Source organism: Pseudochaenichthys georgianus, chromosome 9 (genome assembly GCF_902827115.2).
Source record: "Pseudochaenichthys georgianus chromosome 9, fPseGeo1.2, whole genome shotgun sequence".
NCBI lineage: Eukaryota > Metazoa > Chordata > Actinopteri > Perciformes > Channichthyidae > Pseudochaenichthys > Pseudochaenichthys georgianus.
In genome coordinates, this window is record NC_047511.1 from 44957501 (window position 1) to 44979736 (window position 22236).

The 22236-nt window shown below is 41.2% G+C and overlaps 2 protein-coding genes across 2 annotated transcripts; one reads left to right on the forward strand and one right to left on the reverse strand.

Moving 5' to 3' along the window:
* Positions 1 to 970: 970 nt before the first annotated feature.
* On the reverse strand, positions 971 to 9616 carry rchy1 (ring finger and CHY zinc finger domain containing 1). The gene is made up of 9 exons (XM_034091010.2): positions 9471 to 9616; positions 8003 to 8122; positions 7009 to 7124; positions 6787 to 6865; positions 6085 to 6129; positions 5936 to 5994; positions 5716 to 5745; positions 3410 to 3530; positions 971 to 2195 (listed from the first exon to the last, which is right to left on the reverse strand). The coding sequence occupies exons 1-9, from the start codon at positions 9549 to 9551 to the stop codon at positions 1923 to 1925; spliced, it is 924 nt and encodes a 307-aa protein (XP_033946901.1). The 5' UTR covers positions 9552 to 9616; the 3' UTR covers positions 971 to 1922.
* Positions 9617 to 12216: 2600 nt separating this feature from the next.
* LOC117452640 (tripartite motif-containing protein 16-like) lies at positions 12217 to 14078 on the forward strand. Its single transcript, XM_034091347.2, has one exon. It carries the CDS (start codon positions 12217 to 12219, stop codon positions 13528 to 13530), a length of 1314 nt encoding a protein of 437 aa, XP_033947238.1. The 3' UTR covers positions 13531 to 14078.
* Positions 14079 to 22236: the final 8158 nt, after the last annotated feature.

Consider the following 22236-nt stretch of genomic DNA (forward strand, 5'->3'; position numbering starts at 1 on the left):
CTACCTAACGTGACCCACGAAACCTCACCTCCTTATCTCCTTCCCTCCTCTCCTCTCAGAGGACCCTCAGACCTCCACACACCCCCTCCCTCTCCTCCCTGAAGACCCAGCAAACATAGCTCTGTTTGTGGACGTTTCTCCGAGCGCTGACCTCCTGAACGTCCTTCCACATGTGGACGCCTCTGCCTCCCCCCCTCCAGAGTTTCCTCACCCTTTCTCCACGGCAGCCCCCACCCTAAAGGTGCCTCTGAGGACCGCCCTCACCGGGGTCCCTGTTTGTGTCATGTTCCAGTTCTACACCCCAGAACCAGAACCCAGAGGAGACAGCAAGTGATCCAAAGAGACTGAGTGAAGTGTTTTGGCCGTGCTGCTTTCTGACAGAGGATCTGCTCTGAAACAACTGAACCGTTGACTTTAAATAAATGTATTATGTCAAAAAATGTCACATAACTGTCTTAGGTTGGTTGGAAGCAATAATATTAAGTTGAACCTAATATTTATTTTAACTTAATATAATTGCTTGTAACTAACCTTAATACAGTGATGTGAACACATTTGATCAAAGTCAACGGTTCAGGTTTTTTTGTGTCCGAGGTTCTGAACGTATCTCTGATTTTAAACAAAATACATCTTTACAGTCTGGTTGTTATGTACTTTATAACTCTTTGTTTTTATAATCTTTATTTTCTATATCACTCTATTTTATCAACACTTAACTGTTGATTATTATGATTTTTTTAAATCGTTTTAATCTATTTTCACATTTTTATCAATTGCTTGTCAAACACTTTGAAGTGCATTTGAGGAGCTCTAAAAGGTACCAAGTCATTTTCTTAAATGTGATAATTGGTCATAATCTTTCATAATTTTATTGTTATTTCCATTTAACTGTATGTAATGTTATCTGATGAAATGTCATTATATTTGTCAATAAATCGTTCCGAGGACAACACAGTAGTAAAACAAGATCTTCGTAAAACTCTGTATTTTATTGGGTATTTGTATTAATTAATACAAGTTAATGATTCATTAAGGAAAAAGGCAAGACTCGGAACATATCTCCATAGCAACAAGACATTTTCTCTGCTGGCTTTAGAGAGTTAGCACATTGAAACGCCCGATCAGTGATTCCTTTTTAATCTGGAAGGTAAGACTTCTGTTCTTTTCTATGAACTCTGAGCGCTTGGATTACAGCGAGGTGTCTGAGGGCTGGGCACAGCTGTTCAAATACTCTAAGTTTAACATACAATTACACTGATTTGGATTTGTTGCATGCAGCTAAAATAAGTCCTGCTTGTGTCTTTGTCCACTGCAGTATTTTCCTTTGTGTTTTTCGAGTCGATACACTGACGACTGATGATAAGTACCTCACACAATCCAACTTCCAAGCATCAGAAATATCCCTTTATCAGAAAACAATACTGCGACCCTGAACACACCACGAGTAATTAACCTATCGTCATGTTCCCCGTCCTTACATGGAAGAATCTGTTGAAGCCAGACACATTTAAACCCATCTGGTGAACAGAATTCCCTATAAGCAACAACTTGAAGTGTTTTTAAATCAAAACAGCGCTTACATTTCATGTTGACAGTGGCACGCCAGAAAGCCCTGTATTTCAGTTTGCTGGCAAATATATTCTGTTTTTATTTAATCTAATTTAGGCCTAACGCTATTATCTGTGTCACTCACAAAGGACTTCATTTGAAGTACTTGCCATTAAAGTAAAAACGACCTGCCTTGATGTAATTCTGCAAATAGTCTTCCTCTTAATATTTGACTGGCAACGCCGGTCTTGATACCCTACATCTCCCCAAGTGCATGCTGGGATATGTTCTCGCTCTGCGGGTTCAGAAAAAAATGTTTTTTACAATCTTTGAGTTCAGTTTAAAGTATAAATGTCTTTCAGTGTGATTCAGTGTTAATGAGGAGTGGGAGGCTGCTCCGGCTCTGTGTCTGTCTCAATGTCCTCCTGCTCTTCCTCCTCTTCTTGCTGCTGTTCTTCCTCTTCCTCCTCTTGCTGCTGTTCCTCCTCTTCCTGTTCCTCCCCCTGCTGCTGCTGCTGTTCCCCCCCCTGCTGCTGCTGGATGAGCCCCCCGTCCTGCGCCGTGTTGTAGGATCCGCAGCCGGTGCACTTCATCCCCAACACGTGGAAAGGCACCGTGCAGTGAGTCTGGCAGTCGTTACATAAGATCTGTACGGAGGAAACACAGAATCAGAACCAGAGTTCCTTTGTTAGTCCCGCTGTGGGGAAATGCACAGTGATTCAATAAAGTCAGACTGAAGCATCCTTTGTGCTCCAGTCAATCCTCTCAGTACACACAGAGCTGAATCCAGATCAGATGCACGCTGAAGGCTCTCTGAGCAGGTTCTCTCTCACTGATTGTGCTGTTATGTTAAATGTTTGTTGTTTGTTTTTCGTGTATTGTGTCTTGATGTTTGTCTGTTGATGTTGATGGAGCTGCTGTGATTCAAGTCACATTTCAGACTTGATCTGACTAGGGGTGCATAGGGGTACCCGGTATTACCGAAATACCGGTTACTGGCACCGAAATCAGATCCGGTTTTCGATATTATTTTTTATAAAAGGGAGGCGTAATATCCTCAAACTCGCGTCCAAACCGTCAAAATTACGATGTAAATTTCGCCGTGAAACTCCGCAAACGAGTCACTGTAGAGCAGGGGTGGCCTCATTTAGAAAATCTAAAGTGTGGCTGCATATGACTGCCAGTCTGAGTGGTGGGGTCCGTAACCACTGCCAGTCTGAATGGTGGGGTCTGTAACCACTGCCAGTCTGAATGGGAGGGTCCGTAACCACTGCCAGTCTGAATGGTGGGGTCTGTAACCACTGCCAGTCTGAATGGTGGGGTCTGTAACCACTGTCAGTCTGAATGGTGGGGTCTGTAACCACTGCCAGTCTGAATGGTGGGGTTCGTAACTACTGCCAGTCTGAATGGTGGGGTCTGTAACCACTGTCAGTCTGAATGGTGGGGTCTGTAACCACTGCCAGTCTGAATGGTGGGGTTCGTAACTACTGCCAGTCTGAATGGTGGGGTCCGTAACCACTGCAAGAAGTTTATTTCTGGTAAAGGCAGCAACACATCCAACCTCCAACCAATGCTGTCTCGTATGGCAACCAAGTCCCTTTGTGTTCAGGGAAGCAGCGGGAGTAATTGCGGGATGATTCAATGTTTCCCTTATGCAACATGAAAGTTTCACGATATGTATCGGTTGAGTATCGGTATCGTATAAAGTACCAATAAAGTATTATCGTATGGTACCGTGACAGCACACGTAGCATAGCAGGTCAAAAAGGCATGCAATAATAAAGGGTAAGTTAACTTAGTAAATAAAGAAAGGAAGGCACACATTAGTAGTAACTCTATGTGCATGTTATTGAGGTCTTACTTTGACAGTAGCGCCCTGGTACTCGGTGGGCATCGGGGAGAGAGAGATCTCCTTATCGATCTGCTTCCAGTGATACTCCATGCTGCAGGCAGAGTGCATACAGAGGGGGCAGCGGTACGCTCTGCAGGGAGAGAGGGGGGGGGGGGTGGCATTAGTGGAAGAGGAGGAGGTAAAAGGTCCCCTATTATACTGTTATTCATTAATATATCACAGGTCTCAGATATATACAGAACATGTCTCTGATTGGCTGAAACACCAAACAGATCATTGCAGCATTACCCATAATCCCCTCTGTTTCAGCCCTGTTTCCAAAGTGCTGATTCTCTGTCTGTTACTTTAGATGAAAACAAGGAGCCCCTCCCCACGCCCCTCTGAGAGAGATCTGGTTACAAAGAACTCAATGGAGCTCTAGAGGAGATTCAGTTGATAAGGGGGGGGGGGGGGGGGTTACCTTGGTTACTGATTGGCTAATGGTTACACAAGACAACACATCGTTATGACATCATAAAGTGGCCAAAATCTGATCAGCTCATTTTCAGACAGGTTTTTATAGAAATGAATCAAAAAGAGAGAGAATCTTTGTTCCTGAAACTTTCAGAGTCTCTTTCCACAGAGGGGACACATGTTGATGTAGAAGAGACATGAAGAAGAGGGGACACATGTTGATGTAGAAGAGACATGAAGAAGAGGGGACACATGTTGATGTAGAAGAGACATGAAGAAGAGGGGACACATGTTGATGTAGAAGAGACATGAAGAAGAGGGGACACATGTTGATGTAGAAGAGACACATGTTGATGTAGAAGAGACATGAAGAAGAGGGGACACATGTTGATGTAGAAGAGACATGGAGAAGAGGGGACACATGTTGATGTAGAAGAGACATGGAGAAGAGGGGAAACATGTTGATGTAGAAGAGACATGAAGAAGAGGGGACACATGTTGATGAAGAAGAGACATGTAGAAGAGGGGACACATGTTGATGTAGAAGAGACATGAAGAAGAGGGGACACATGTTGATGTAGAAGAGACATGAAGAAGAGGGGACACATGTTGATGTAGAAGAGGGGAAACATGTTGATGTAGAAGAGACATGAAGAAGAGGGGACACATGTTGATGTAGAAGAGACATGATGAAGAGGGGACACATGTTGATGTAGAAGAGACATGAAGAAGAGGGGACACATGTTGATGTAGAAGAGACATGATGAAGAGGGGACACATGTTGATGTAGAAGAGACATGATGAAGAGGGGACACATGTTGATGTAGAAGAGACATGAAGAAGAGGGGACACATGTTGATGTAGAAGAGACATGAAGAAGAGGGGACACATGTTGATGTAGAAGAGACATGATGAAGAGGGGACACATGTTGATGTAGAAGAGACATGGAGAAGAGGGGACACATGTTGATGTAGAAGAGACATGATGAAGAGGGGACACATGTTGATGTAGAAGAGACATGAAGAAGAGGGGACACATGTTGATGTAGAAGAGACATGAAGAAGAGGGGACACATGTTGATGTAGAAGAGACATGAAGAAGTGGATTTTGCATAATAGGTGACCTTTAAAATAAGATAAACTTATATGGCTCTCATTCCTGGGAAGGCAACGGGACATTTTGAGGACAGAAAGATATATTTTGGAAGCACATACATTTTAGTTTGAAGGAAATAACCGTGAGTAGAAACATATTTTTATTTTTTCAACAAATACATGAGCAATGCTTCCACGAGAAGACAAAAGAAGATATCTATTATTATTCTTGCACATTATTTACAGCTCAAATGTATCGACATTCACGCCAACAATGTATGATGTGATTTTGGAAATATAGCTGACTTATTTAAACTGGAGCGTAATTTACTTCATTGTATTTCAGTCAGACAACTCCCGTGTTTCTATGACATGTTTATTAGAAGCAGCGTATAGTTTGAGGTTTAGGAGAATGTGATTGGTCGGTTGTAAGAGGGACGAGACGCGTTTAATATCAGGCTCAAAGCCCGAGGGCACCGAGCCTTCGCAGCAGCTGGCCCTAGGCTCTGGAACACTCTGCCCCTCCATGTGAGGTCGGCCAGACCCTAGGGCTTTTTAAATCTACTCTTAAGACTCACTTCTTCTCCCTGGCCTTCTAGTCAGAGCGGAGCACGACTCCTGACTTTTCCCTGTGTTTTTTAATGTGTTTTTATTACATGTACTGTACAGCACTTTGGCTCGACCAAAAATCGCTTTTAAATGCTATATAAATAAAACTTGATTTGATTTGAATCCTAAAAAAAGGAAGAACAATTTATAAGACTCACCCTGTTCTGACCATGTCATCGAAGCAGGTTCTGCAGAGAAGGTAAACAAAGACAACAATTATTACATTTATGTCATTACACATATCATCGTTACAACAGCTTCAGGTGCCGGTCCTACATTCAAGGATGTATCTTGCAGTGTGAACATATTGAAACAGTTAGTGCGTTATTCCCCCCCCATACACTGAGATACTTGTGTTTAGAGAATAATGGGTCCTACTTGTGTAGAAGATGGCCGCACGGAAGAACGTGAGCTCCAATTCTGGACGTGTGAATATCCTGTAAATAAAAAAAATGAAATGATATCAGGGTTGTAGAGAAAATAATGGATCGCGTAATTTGTCATTCCACGATATCATGCTTTATTACCTCCATACACACGGGGCAGTTCTGCCTGGAGACATTTTCCACACACTGAAACAGAAAATATGTTTGTGAGTGACAGCAGTGAGGATAAAGAATGTATAATGTGTGTATGTGTGTGCCTGTCTGTGTGTGTGTGCCTGTGTGTGTGTCTGTGGCTGCGTCTCAGGTCGGTTATTTTCATTTCCTCGCTCCTCGGTCTCACCGGAAGTTGATTTGTTTGCTCCATCTTGAGTAGCGTCCCATGGCGCTTATTTCTGCCGGAGGACCGAGGAGCGATAACCGAGGAACCAACAGACCATCCTCCGATTAAATCCTCAGACACTCGCCCCGCCCCCTTACTGTGTATCGCTCACTGATTGGCCGATGCAGTGCATGCACTGATCTGATGCTTCTTGACATGAGAGCAGTTTCCCAGCGGAGTGAAGAAAACACATGAACCTCACGGGACTCCCTCCTCAGTTTATACCGTGTTTCCTTTCAATTAATGTTTCATTTAGTTACAAATATGTGATTTATTCCTTGCGTCTTTCCATGCTTCCCTGGTGGGAGGGACTAAAGGCAGGGAAACGACGCAAGTGAGGGACGCAAGGAATCCATTTAACCGACCTGAGATGCAGTCTGTGTGTCTGTCTGTCTGTCTGTCTGTCTGTCTGTCTGTCCGTGTGTGTGTGTCCGTTTGTGTGTGTGTTGCAGGTTAATAATCACCTTGTGGTTTCCCCGCAGGTCCTGAGCTAAACACAGATTGCATTTCTCACAGTGGAAATACTTCTCCCTGGGTCCGATCCTGTGAGGAGCAAACGCAGCCGTTATGAATAATACAGCAGTATGGAACATTTGAGAACACACTGAGATGTGCACTGTGTCACATCAAACACATAAGGATCTTTTTTCTTTGATTCCATGTCTTTAACCTCTTCCCTTGCTCACCGGCATATCCCACAGGGCTGACAGTGGTACTGCTTCTTGTTCTTGTCGAACAGGTGGCAAATGTCACAGTAATATTCCCCGAAGTTCATGTCACACTGCTGGCACGTCTGCTGCGCCTGAGAGGGACGGAGGTGTTTGGACTGTTAGTATTCTCATGACAACAACCATGTTCAGAGTAAATAAAAACAGTTTTTGGATCGTATTCTAGCAGTTATGGCAACCTGCAAATATAAGTAAAAAAGCATTATGCTAAACCAAGAGCCATTTAAAGAAAAGTTGAGAGAATGCTGACTTTTCCAGCGGTGGACAGAAGGTGCATGAGATACAAATTACTTGTTCAATTTTGGGGATGATGGATAGATAGACAGATAGATAGATAGATGGATAGATAGATAGATAGATAGATAGATAGATAGATAGATAGATAGATAGATAGATAGACAGATGGATAGATAGATAGATGGATAGATAGATGGATAGATAGATGGATAGATAGATAGATAGATATATGGATAGATAGATAGATGGATAGATAGATGATAGATAGATGGATAAATAGATGGATAGATGAATAGATAGATGGATAGATAGATAGATAGATGGATGGATAGATAGATAGATGGATAGATAGATGGATAGATAGATAGATGGATAGATAGATGGATAAATAGATGGATGGATAGATGTATAGATAGATAAATAGATAGATGGATAGATAAATAGATAGATGGATAGATAGATAGATAAATAGATGGATAGATAGATAGATAGATAGATGGATAGATAAAGAAATAGATGGATAGATAGATAGATGGATAGATGGATAGATAGATAGATAAATAAATAGATAGATTGATATATAGATAGATAGATAGTGGGATTAGTTATTTATTTTAAAAAGATGCTATAGCAATGTAAGGCATATAACAGTCGAAGTGAAGAAAGACACATTATGTAATTATTTTGTATATATGGTCTGCAGTTGTCCTGTTACCTCCTGCATGGTCTGACACTCAGAGCACTGAACCTCTCTGACTTTGAAGCGATCCATCTCGTGGTTCTCCTCCGCATCGTGGCACAGCCGGCACACGTACAGTTTACCACAGCACGGAGCCTGAAGGCAGAGAAACAGCAGAATACATTACATTATATAACATTACAACACAATACATTACAGGTGAGCGTGGCTGTGTCAGTCACTGTCATATCACAGGTTAGCCTCAGTCACTTTGTAGACTGCAGGGTAGCTTGTGAATTTACTCCAGGTGGAACTGGTCTGATTTAAGACTTGATTATATTTCACATCATGCATACAGATCTGTGAAGTAACTAAAGGTATTAAAGGTGGGGTAGGTAAGTTTGAGAAACCGGCTCGAGATCGCTAGAATTTGAAAATACACAACCGGAGAAAATCTGCCACTTCCTTACAGAGCCCCTCCTCCAACACACACGCACTCGCACATGACCAATGAGGGCACGAGATAAATTTGTGCCCCGATGGAAGGCTGACAGGCAGGTAGGCCATCCAATCGGTTTAGCCGGCCCTAAAATAATTGGTCGTGCTTTTTACAGTACTACGGCTTCTACAGATGACATTTTTGTATGGATTTTTTGTCAAAGCACTTCAGATATTCATTGCTATCGGGATGTTAAGAGCATTCCATGGAATATAACAAAAAGTGTATCTCGAGCCGGTTTCTGAAACGTACCTACCCCACCTTTAAATACATGTAGTGGAGTAAAAATACAAATTAGTAAAACAACTGAAATACCTCACAAGTGTAGTAAATTGTCTTTGCAGCTCGACACTCTCAACATTTGGATTTAATTAATATGATAACCGCTTTAGAAAAGAGACATTTTATATACACACATTCCTAATGGTATTCTTTCAGTAAATGACTTCATGACACATTTGGATCATGGGGAGTTATATTATATCAGATCTTTGGCATAATTATTATACCGTTTGTTTTGTGTGTCTTGCTGTATAGCTAAGTAATATAATTTGCGAGGAACAGGTTTAACATCTGCCAAAACGAATTATAAGTGAGCCAGAGTAAAGATAATAGGATATGGTTAACTAAATCTACCTAATTACTTTACACCACTGGAAAATAACAATCATTGTATAGGAAATAATAACTTGTTCCACCACTGACTTATAGAGAATGAAACATATTTGCATAGACGTTTTAAATACCAGAAAATAACAGAAAAGCTCACTTACAGATAAACGGTGTAATTAAATACTCACTAAACTCTATTTTTTATATTTTACCTCACTTATGCAGCAAATAAATGCAAAAAGCATAACATATGTGTCGTTAATTTCCGTTGGGGTTTTACCGGCTAGCGTTAGCTCGGTTAGCTACCATACGTTATGTCGTTTTAAACACTAAATATGCCTCCATCATAAAAGTAGGGCTAGTATAGAATATATATTTAAATAGTTAACTCACTTTTAATAGGCAGCTGCGCACATAATGCTCACAGCCGACTGGAGAAGCCATGTTTTCACACAAATTGTGGCTTTGGTTCATGGATGTTGACGAGGCCTCTTCTCCTTCGTTGATTTTTTTTAACGGCGTTAGAAGCAGCGGTTGGATTTCTTCTTCTTCGATTTTTATTACGGGTTGCATTATCGCCCTCTATGGAGTGGGAGGGTGGAACAGAAATCACCATCATAATTCCTTCATTTGTCCCACAGAGGGGAAATGTACATTGATAGAGCAAAAGTGAAGATAGAGACAACAAATAAAACACTAGTAGATAAAGGACATGCACATCGTATTTAGAATTAAAAAGGTTATTTCAATTTACAGGTAACATTCGCAATGAATTGTTATTTTTCTACACCATTGCACATTGGTGGAATTGCACAGTGTCTTAGTCTGTGTTGTTGTGTGAGTGTGATGGTCTACCAGCGTACCAATGAACATGAACACATCAATATATATTCCTGCATTTATTCATTTAAAGGTGGGGTAGGTACGTTTGACAAACCGGCCCGAGATACACTTTTTGTTATATTCCATGGAATGCTCTTAACATCCCGATAGCAATGAATATCTTTAGTGCTTTGACAACAAATCCATAACAAAATTCATCTGTGGAAGCCGTAGTAGTGTAAAAAGCACGACCAATCATTTTAGCCGTCCCGGCTAAAATAACTGGATGGCCTACCTGCCTGTCAGCCTTGCACAAACTTATCCCGTGCCCTCATTGGTCATGTGCGCGTTCGTGTGTTGGAGGAGAGGCTCTGTAAGGAAGTGGCAGATTTTTTCTGGCTGTGTATTTTCAAATTCTAGCGCACTCGAGCTGGTTTCTCCAAAATTACCTACCCCACCTTTAATTAATTATTTATTAAAAGATAACTAGAATGTCAGGAGTCCAATAGAGGCGTTTCAGGTTCGGCTCTGTTGTGATTGGTCAACTTCTTAGAGATGTCCCGCCCCTTAGTTTATCACGTACAACTGTGTTGGAGTGCTAGCTCACGCCATCTCACATCATCTCACGCCTAGACTACTGCAACTCCCTCCTGGCTGGTCTACCTGCATGTGCCATCCGACCTCTGCAGCTCACCCAGAATGCAGCGGCTCGTCTGGTCTTCAACCTTCCTAAATGTTCCCACACCACGCCGCTCCTCCGCTCCCTTCACTGGCTTCCAGTAATTGTTAGAATCCACTTCAAGACACTGGTCCTTGCGTACCATGCTGCGAATGGATCTGGCCCTTCCTACATCCAGGACATGGTTAAACTGTACACCCGAGCACGTGCACTCCGCTCTGCATCAGCCAAACGGCTCGCTGCACCCTCGCTGCGAGGGGGACCCAAGTTCCCATCAGCAAAAACACGTGGGCAGGGCCGCCTTAATGCACGGGCTGACCTGGGCTGAAGCCCAGGGGCCTACGAAGATCGGGGGCCTATCATGAGCCAATTAAAAAAAAAAGATATTCAAATATATATTTTTTTTATTTCGGGTGTTTTTAATTTTTTTTTAAATACACAAAATCTTGGCTTTCAGAATATGAAACTTTTATTTCCAAAATCACACGATAAATATATTTTTGAAGCTTGTAAAGGGAAGAAGACAGCTCTCCCTCGCCACTCTGCTGTTCCACAGCGCTGCTTCCCCTCCCCCGGCTGACATTATGAATGTAAGGCGAATAGTAATCATAGATAACACGGCAGGGTCCGTTACAGTTTGTTTTCATCTGATCTCAATTAAACAAAGTCTTGGCTTTCAGAATATTAAACTTGTTTCGGCAAATTCAGATGATAAATACAACTTTGAAGCTTCGGCATAATTACAAGCGGATAACGGAGTAACTTGAAACAGCCGGTGTTTCTCGTGAGTGTTTTCCCCGGGAAAAAAACACAATACACACAAACGCAAAAATACACAAACACACACGTATACACACACACACACACACACTCGTGAGCTTCCCCCAGACCAGTAATCCAAACGAAAATATCTAATCTAATCTAATCAATCAGATCGATGGATTCCAGAGATTTTTCTCAAAAATGATGACTCCGAAACAGTCCGTGGGCACCACCTAACAGCCAATCAGAATGAGAATATGCTTCACATGTGATTCATTCAAATTGCGACTGATTGAGTGACAGATGAAGGTTGTTTAGGAGAAAATGTCGGAGAAGAAAAAGTTTGAGAGTGGCGCTCGGGAAAGGAAATTGTTGAGGGAAAATAAGTTTGGAGACAAGCAGCTATTACAAAACATGTCGAAGCTTACAGGTTATTTTAAACCTGTAGGCCGGGTGAGCAGGAAGGACAGATGAGTTCTGTACCGAGCGGCAGCGGTGCAGGCCGCGGGGCCTCGGAGCCGTCTGGTTCTGATAGCGATGGAGTAGCGGGAGAGGAAAAACAGACAGGAGGGACATTATCTGTTGGAGGAGATGGAGAGGACGAAAAGAGGACTTGCTACGTGGAGGGGAGCCAACGGCAACCGGACAGATACATGAGGGAGGCCCGATACGTCACTCATCTGGAGGAGAGGACCAGGCGCGCGCAGAGCAGAGTGGAGAAGTGCGATCACAGAGCCTGCCGAGGAAATGACTTTGATTTGTTGTTTAAATAGGGGGCCTACAAAACCTATTAGCCCCAGGGCCTGATGGCAGGTTAAGGCGGGCCTGCACGTGGGTTTGCTATCCTGTAAGCCTGTAAGTCCTGCCTCGTGTGTCATGGCCTCTTACTGTGACCAACACCTCCAGCCTCATTATGAATCACCTGTCTTTAGAAAGCACAAGCTGGTGGAACCCTCCAAGAAGCTCCAGGAGAACATCTGCTCTCGTCACGACGAGGTGAAGAAGCTGTTCTGCCGCACTGATCAGCAGAGTATCTGTTCTCTCTGCTCTGTGGACGAACACAAAGGCCACGACACGGTGTCAGCTGCAGCAGAGAGGACTGAGAGGCAGAGAGAGCTGGAGGGGAGTCGACTAAACATCCAGCAGAGGATCCAGGACGGAGAGAAGGAGGTGAAGCTGCTTCAGCAGGAGGTGGAGGCCGTCAATGGCTCTGCTGACAAAGCAGTGGAGGACAGCGAGAAGACGTTCACTGAGCTGATCCGTCTCGTGGAGAAGAGAAGCTCTGACGTGAAGCAGCAGCTCAGATCCCAGCAGGAGAGAGAAGTGAGTGGAGTCAGAGAGCTCCAGGAGAAGCTGGAGCAGGAGATCTCTGAGCTGAAGAGGAGAGACGCTGAGCTGGAGCTGCTGTCTCACACAGAGGACCACAACCAGTTTCTGCTCAGCTACCCCTCCTCACTGCCAGCCCCCCTCAGTGGAGCTACACACTCCTCCAGCACCAACATCCGTCCTCTGAGCTACTTTGAGGACGTGACGGCGGCCCTGTCAGCAGTCAGAGACAAACTACAGGACGTCCTGAGAGAGGAATGGACGAACGTCTCACCGACTGAAGTGGAGGTTTTACCGTCAGCAGCAGAGCCCGCCTCCAGAGCTGGGTTCTTCACGTGTTCACAGGAGATCACTCTGGATCCAAACACAGCACACACACTGCTGGTATTATCTGAGGGGAGCAGGAAAGCAACACTCATGAGACAAGGTCAGCCTTATTCTCGTCACCCAGACAGATCCACTTGTTACTCTCAGGTCCTGAGTAGAGAGAGTCTGACTGGACGTTGTTACTGGGAGGTGGAGTGGAGAGGGGGAGGAGTTTGTGTAGCAGTCGCATACAAGAATATCAGCAGAGCAGGGCTGGAAAGTGTATTTGGAAACAATGACAAATCTTGGTCCTTAGTTTGTGGCCAAAACAGTTATTCATTTCTTTACAACAGCATCAGCACTCCCGTCTCAGGTCCTCTGTCCTCCAGAGTAGGAGTGTACCTGGATCACAGAGCAGGTGTTCTGTCCTTCTACAGCGTCTCTGAAACCATGACTCTCCTCCACAGAGTCCAGACCACGTTCACTCAGCCGCTGCATGCTGGAGTTTCTCTTTATTACACATCTGGAGACACTGCTGAGTTTTGTAAACTCAAATAGCCTGAAGTCCTTGGAGGAACTCTTCTACTTCTTAAACTCACCGTGTGTCCTTCAGAGCTGATTGTCCATGTCTTCACTGCAGAGATCAGCTGTCAATCAAACATGATGGGCGGGGCTTCAACATCTCCTCACGAGTTGTTCTGTAGATGTTGGACTTTCTTCCGGCTCCTTCCTGTGTCTGTGTAGCCATGGAGGCTGTCGCTGCTCAGGAGGATCCTTGTTCACCTGAACTGATGTGTAAACTTTGCTCTAAATATGTGTTGGATATTTCTTTTGATTCTTGTCGTCGTTTCTCTCGTAGTGCACGAGTCTTCAGAGAGGAAGCAGCAGAGCTTCTTTTATTCTACACATTGTATTCTTATTTCATCATCACATGTTTATTCAAAATGATATGACTTGCTGTCGTGATCATAATCAATAAGTACATCATTCATTATTCTCCTGTAAATAGCTTAGAGTCTTTGCTCGGGAAATACATTGTATAATATTACAGTTATTTTTTGCAGACTAATTGTTGTTGTTGTTGTTGTTGTTGTTGTTGTTGTTGTTGTCCAAATAGACTCTGATGTTTTATAGAACATAACTTATCATGATAATAATCAATAAGGAAATCATGTATCATTCTGTTTGAAACAGCTGAGATGAAACACATTCATGGTGTGGATAAAGAGAAACTGATCATGAAATAATTGGACAGACTTTACTGATGGGATGTGTGATCAAATGAAATGTTTGGATCCTTAATAAAGGTTTGTCTTTCAAAAACAAAAGGTTCTTCTTGTGTTGTGTCCAAGGTGCCATACAAAGCTGATGGAGAACATGTGGAAGTGATCTGAGACTAAATGAACCTGGCTTTATCCAATGTTCAGATTTGTGTTCCTGAAATGTATTAAAGTGTGCATATATTTCATGAGATAATGGTTCATTTGCATATTTAAACATACTATTTCATAAAACTTGTAATACAAAAAACTACTGTCTTAATGTAAGTAATTAACTGGAGAAATTCCTAACTGATATATTTAAGCTAAACAAATTACACTATTCACCTGTAGTGTCTCGCCTTAACTGTTAATGCTTCTGTAGTTTAATGTATCATATTTAAACTTTGACTTATACCTGTTTACATGCTACTATGACAAAAATAATTCCCACTTTGGTTTGAATGAAGTATAATTTCCATCTACATCTAATCTCCTAATGAATCACTGCTCATTACTGCCACCTGCTGACTAACCCATAATAGCACATATAATACCCATTTTACATACAACTGCCGAACGATGTGAATAAACTGTAACGTGAAAATACAGTTGCATTGTATCATAAATATTGCTCTTCCTGATTTAGGGAAATTAAATTGTGTGGATGAGAATTTCTGGAAAAACAACATCATGCTATCGATAGCATGATGCTGGTAATGTCATTATTACTAATAATAGTGTGTTATTTACAACAGTTAATACACAACACCCCCCCCCCCCCTCTTAACATTATAACTCATACCCTGAAAGTGAACTGTCAACTGTAAATCAACAACCACATGAAACAAATTAACTTACCACATTTATTTATACACAAGAATATTTATATATACATTGAAATAAATAAAAGAACAGTCAGTTGTCAGTCTCCTCCTTCTCCGTCTGACTCTAATCCAGTGGTTCTCAAACTTTTTTCAATAATGTACCCCCTTTGAAAAAAAGATTCAGCCAAGTACCCCCTGATCAGCGCAAAAACAATTTGAAAAAAGCCTATATAAAGAGGTACAGCGCACCATCAGTGTCTGATTTATTAAAACAACAACATGAGAAACACTTAAATGCTACATTTCAAATGTTCACAATCCATCACTAAATTCATGGCAAACCAATTTTAACATCATGCAATAACACTAAGACGACATTAGCTGCATTGAACTGATCTTTTTAATAAGTTGTACTCACAATGTAGTGAAACATGGGCTCGTGCTTCACTGAGGGTCTTTGTCATTCTGACAGGGAGGAAAACTGCAATTATTACACTTCGCGTTTTGAAATATGTGTAACTCTGTTCATATAAAACCCACACTGCTCAAACTTCCTTACTTTTCCTAAAATTGGTATATTTATTTATTAATTTCGGGGTGTGGGGAATGAGGAGAAAAAACATATGATCATTTATACCTATAACTGCTCATATAAACAAATGCATAATGCTGCGCTATACTTTGCGGCCACACCCTGTTGCCAAGCAACGCTTATTTTTTAGGTGTCCTTTGATAAGCAGGTAGTCATATCATTAGCTAGAACTAGCTAGATCTGATGGATATAAACATAAACGCGAGTGAAGTCTAATCGGACGGGAGAGAGAGATCAGCTGCTGCTGACGGAGACACAAGCAGCTCTACATTATCACCTGCAGAGCAAAACACACACTAAGAGTTAGAACATCACACTTAGCTATTTTATCTACTCGCTCGAGGAACTAGCTAAACTAGTTATAAATATGTTTATTTACTGTCGGGTCAATCATTACAGGTTCTTCAGCATGCTGCTGAGCCTGACGGGCTGTCAGGAGAGGGAGAGGAAAAGAGAGCACCCCGTTTATTTTTCACATTTTATTATCCAGAATTACTGTAAACTTTTGAATAAAGTAGTTAATCTACTATTAGTAGTTCGTTTAAATGTATTACTTATTTAGTTTTCATTAACATAAAATAAATCTCACGTACCCCCTGCAGTACTCCAACGTACCCCCAGGGGTCCGCGTACCCCCATTTGAGAACCACTGCTCTAATCTATAATGTCAATTCCTAATTCAAATGACTCTTTATTTGTCTGTACTGCTTACACATTTCTTTTTCTCTGCTAAAGTAGCAGATCATATGACATGGTTAAGATCAACCAACACATCCTCACTCCCAGGTCGGCCTATGTTGACGTTATGTCAAGTCCCCTGCCGGCTTTTTCTAACGCAAGGGGGGGGCCCTTAGCGTCCATTTTCAGCTTTCCGGGATGTCCATATGCTTCTATGGACGCTCATGGAAGCACGGCATTCGTTTGTGTCGACTGCCCTTAAAGGCAATGAGAGCGTCCATTCCCATTGGATAACGGAGAATTGTACACCCGGAAGTAAGTATTCCCCTTACTGACGATTGATTTTACAGTGATATCTGCACTACTCATCGACTAAAAAACACCAGATTATCCTTGTTAATTACACAACATTGATTGGTTTAAATTGTGTGCAATGCTTTTGTATTTTTCCCCTTCGATTCGGAGAAACAAATCTTTTTTCGGAGTAAAGGATGGCAGAAGACACTACACTATCCCATGTGCTCTGTTTGACAAACCCCGTGATAGTCCTCAAGCTCTGTGATTGGAGAGTGTGCTCCGAGGGTTACCGAGCCTCGAACAGCACTTGAAATGGGATGGAACCACGGCAGACTGTCCAAAACTGGATTTGAACGGGTCCACCGCGTCCCCCCCTCCCCCACCCCGTCCCCAGAACTACACATGCTGGCTATTGTGTTTCGCAACATGTTCTCTATGGCACGTCTCTACTGGGAGTTGTAGTTTTAAAAGACGTTTTCGTATTTCCCATAATAAGAAGTTGCCAGTATTAAACTGTGTACATCCCTGGAGGTTTAGGGGACAGGAAACACTCACATTTAACATATAATTAATAAATGGGTGAAAATTGCTCGTGCCCATAATGGGCAGTATTAATATATATACCCACATGCCAGCTAAGGTCAGAAGAGCTTTATTTAACAGCTGGTCTTATGTCTGTGACACCTCCTCTTGTTCATTGATAACATTACATTACATTAATTGATAAGCCTGAAACATGCACTTGTCAAGGTTCAGAGGCACATTTTGCAAATATGGCAGTAGCCATCGATCAGCTTAAGATAAGATATACTTTATTGATCCCAAGTTGGAACATTTGCGTTACATCAGCATGTGTAACAGTTAAATATGCAGTGGTGTTTATTTGAAAATCATTTAGTATAATCACACAAATTCTGTGTTTTATATTCAACAATTCTGTGTTCTTTATTTATTGATTGTTCAATACCTGACAAGGCCGGAGATGAAATATCTACATACATCTTATAAGAGTATAATACATTATGTATAATATCAGTTAAAATAAGTGCGTCAACATAGTTAACATTGCTGGAGGTATGCACACATATTGATAGATGTCTTGTAATGCACTATTGAGGAACCTGCAACCCAAGTTTTTCATTCAGTGCAGAACTACACCATACTTGTGTAGGCCTATATGATATGTCAATAAACCTTAGAAAATCTTGAAATATTGAACGGGATGTGCAAAATAGTCATTATATACAGTCTTTAATTAACTATTAGTAGAGAATAACGAGTAATGAATATACTTTATAAGGATCCTATTAATATCTAATAATAAAAATAATGTAATTCAATAACATGCTTTAACCACCAGGAGTCCCTTTATATCAGCTGTGCACCTTTATGGTGTAAATACAGCCTATCTACCAATTGGATCAAATATAAAAGTGAGCCGAATTAGTGTTGATACTGCAAGGAGACGTATTGTGTATAAAGAAATGTAAGATGTTGTTTAATGGCTGATATATTTATGATCCACGTCACGTTTTCAGTTCCTCATGTTTGTCTTCTCATCAGGGCTCTATAAATACAGAACTACGGCAGATATGTAATATTTAATGCAGCCGAACCGTGTATTACAATGCCGGTATGTGATGACTTTCAAAAAGAAAAGCAAGCACACTCGGAATAAGGTATTATTTTATTTTTTAAAAATGTTTTAGGTCTGTTTCCGGTATTTGTTAATGACGATGTGCTCTGAGATGTGAGACTGGAATTGCACAGGGGAAAATAACGTATCTTTAGATGCGGATTTTGTTAAACTAATACGTTTGCGCTGTGGACCAACACTATACATTGACGGGGAAGGGGGTAGCAATAAAGATAACACCATTAAACAGTTACACAACATAACAGAAATAATATCGATAGCAGCGTCCCTAGCAACCATGGTAACAATGAAAACGTTGGACGCAATTTCCTGAAGTAATCTTCGTAATAACTAGCAAACTAAATATCATGTACATCCACTGCACACATCATCTGAAATAACAACTCATATTTCTCGCATCAAATGACATCAAAACGCATTTTAATGGCCAAACTAACTATAAAATAGGCATTTTACACCGAGAATAAAACGAAGTTCGGCCATGTTTTTTTTCTGCAGGGAGAAATTTGAAGATCACGTGACGTCAAACAGAGCACATGGTGTAGGCCAAACGATAGCTGGGGATTCTGGGTAGTGTAGTGTCTTCTGCCATCCTTTACTCCGAAAAAATATTTGTTTCTCCGAATCGAAGGGGAAAAATACAAAAGCATTGCACACAATTTAAACCAATCAATGTTGTGTAATTAACAAGGAAAATCTGGTGTTTTTTAGTCGATGAGTAGTGCAGATATCACTGTAAAATCAATCGACAGTAGGGGGAATACTTACTTCCGGGTGTACAATTCTCCGTTATCCAATGAGAATGGACGCTCTCATTGCCTTTAAGGGCAGTCGACACAAACGAATGCCGTGCTTCCATGAGCGTCCATAGAAGCATATGGACATCCCGGAAAGCTGAAAATGGACGCTAAGGGCCCTCCCCTTGCTTTGAAAAGGACTCTAAGGCCCCCCCCCTTGCGTTAGAAAAAGCCGGCAGGGGACTTGACATAACGTCAACATAGGCCGACCTGGGAGTGAGGATGTGTTGGTTGATCTTAACCATGTCATATGATCTGCTACTTTAGCAGAGAAAAAGAAATGTGTAAGCAGTACAGACAAATAAAGAGTCATTTGAATTAGGAATTGACATTATAGATTAGAGCAGTGGTTCTCAAATGGGGGTACGCGGACCCCTGGGGGTACGTTGGAGTACTGCAGGGGGTACGTGAGATTTATTTTATGTTAATGAAAACTAAATAAGTAATACATTTAAACAAACTACTAATATTAGATTAACTACTTTATTCAAAAGTTTACAGTAATTCTGGATAATAAAATGGGAAAAATAAACGGGGTGCTCTCTTTTCCTCTCCCTCTCCTGACAGCCCGTCAGGCTCAGTAGCACGCTGTAGAACCTGTAATGATTGACCCGACAGTAAATAAACATATTTATAACTAGTTTAGCTAGTTCCAGCCGCTGCTGCCAGTCATTTGACCGGTTTTTATGTTTTTTTTGCCCGTACTGCTGTACTTTTATTAAATGTTATTGACTGTAAAAAGAGAGGATACATCTGTAAAATTACAGTGTTTTCCTGTAAAATCGTTAAGGACAATTCCCGTAAATTAATGGTTTATTCACTTTATTTAAGTTCAAGTAGTTTACTTTAATTTAAGGGTTTTTGTTTGGCAGCCGCTGCTACCAGTACTTTGACCGTTTTTTTACGAGTTCTTTTTTATACAGTGTACGGTTCTCTCTCTTTCTGTGTTCCTGAGAAAGTGTGTGTGTACACTGTAGTGATGGTGAGATGAAGCCTTATGAAGCTTTGAAGCTTTCCAGCCAATTGGTTCGCAAAAGGGTTCATCTCATGAGGCTTCATCATGGGCTTCATTTGAACACAAACCCCCCTGTTGGTCAAAGTGTGTAAAACAGGCAGATTGGAAATCTCAACAGTGTGCTCTATCTCATACCGAGTTCCCAATGAGTAAAGCCTTAGAATAACTCTAAACAACGAACATTAAATCATATTTTCATGTTAACAATATTATATTTATTCCAGTTGAATGATTGTGATTGAAAAGCAAGGAGGCTGGTAAACATTGCAAAGAGGGATTTGTATTCCTTAATAATATTCATAAACTTAACCAGCTTGAGAAAGGCTAAACCATATCAAAGAATACATTTATTAATTATCTAATTTAGCTGTAGCTTTTATAAACAACAACAAATACGTATTGTTCAGTCGTTGAACCAGGGACCCTGCGGTCATGAGTCAACCGCTTTCCAGCTGAGCCACAGCACACACACTTACCACAAAAATATAGGCATATATATTATATTCATAACAGGTAATGTCAAAGCTATGAACTGCATTGTTGTAGTGTAGCTGCAATATAGGCTATATGTAACATCTAACATTTACAAAAGTCACCTGTAATAGTTACCTTATTTAGGACTAGATGCCGTTTGCATGGTGGAGAGCAGCAAGGTGATGAAGGGATCTTTAAAGACAGCACCACTGCAGCGCATGCGCACTTCTTATCTCATAATTATGACTTTTTATCTCATTATTTCGACTTTCTTATCTCATAATTATGACTTTTTTATCTCATTATTTCGACTTTTTTATCTCATAATGACTTTTTATCTCATTATAATGACTTTTTATCTCATAATTTCGACTTTCTTCCCCGTCTTGCACCATTAGGACCCACTGATATAACATGCTTAACTGCCTAAGTTGCAATGCACTTTTTGGTGGGCTAAGCGCCAGCTTCACATATTTTTGGCTACGTTTAAAGTGCCAAATGTAAGTTTAGATATTATGCAATGCAACGTTTTTCTTGGCCTACATCAGTGTTATAGAAGGAAAGACAACAGTGATAGTTATGTTTCAGAATAACATTTATTGGAAATTGTTGGGAAAATATCACTTTTCACCAGATCCTCTCCAGAATGGAAGGAGTCATCACATACAGAGCATCAGCTAGTTCCTGATCAGTGTCCTTCACATGCTGATATCCAAGAGAGGGAGTCACACAGTCACAAGATGTAGGAATAGAAAGCAGTATTCAATGTTTACTTCAGATGAGCTCCACGTCAGAAATGAGCATGCTTGATGTCTGTCTCCATAGAGGCTGAATCATCATGTTAATCACATAGCTATCATCTGCCTCAAACAGTCCTGATGCTCTTCTAGGTCATCACACATCCTGTCATGTTCACAGCTACAGTTGGGATACCTTTGTCATCATGTTAATCACATAGCTATCATATGCCTAAAGGGAGGCATGTGGTACAGTGGGTTAGTGCGTTGGTGTTCGGATCAGGGACACTTCACCCCAAATTTCTCCTGTGGGGATTGTCCACAGTATTGAGCATGTAAGTCGCTTTGGATAAAAGTTTATAACAAGTAACATGTCATGTAATGTAAAACAGTCCTGATGCTCTTCTATGTATTTAATGGTTTATTTAGCAGGGGCAATGCACAGTAATGAACACTTAAAACATTAAACTGTATCAAGCGTAACAGTGCCAGATTTAGCTTTCAGCTAATTTCCATCCCTCACTAAACAATTAAGAACATTACATTTTACAAACATAGCAAAAACAAAATACATGATATGCAAAAAGTGCAAAAGAGCAAGAGCAGCATACACAAGTATTTATGACATGGCAATACAATGTAGCAGCAACGACATATAAAGTGCAATAAAAGATAAAAGTGCTACATAAAGTGCAAGAGGAGATACCCCTGTGTTAGTAGGCCTATCTCTATCTATATCTGTCTCGCTATCTATCTCTACAGTATCTCTATCTGTCTCGCTATCTATCTCTCTGTCGCTATCTATCTCTCTTTATAATCACAAAACGAGTTCCCCGGTGTAACCAGTTAAACGGTAACACCGCCACTGGGTATTATGAGCGCTGTGGTTCAACAGTTCAACCGATCTGAATAGCTTCCTGAAGCAGTCACG

Coding starts and splice junctions, on each gene's coding strand:
- LOC117452640 (XM_034091347.2), top strand. CDS start 12,217: ATGGCCTCTTACTGTGACCAACACCTCCAGCCTCATTATGAATCACCT.
- rchy1 (XM_034091010.2), bottom strand. CDS start 9,551: ATGAACCAAAGCCACAATTTGTGTGAAAACATGGCTTCTCCAGTCGGC. Junction 6,866..7,008: donor CAGCCCTGTGGGATATGCCG/GTGAGCAAGGGA, acceptor TGCTCCTCACAG/GATCGGACCCAGGGAGAAGT. Junction 5,995..6,084: donor ACTGCCCCGTGTGTATGGAG/GTAATAAAGCAT, acceptor TTTTATTTACAG/GATATTCACACGTCCAGAAT.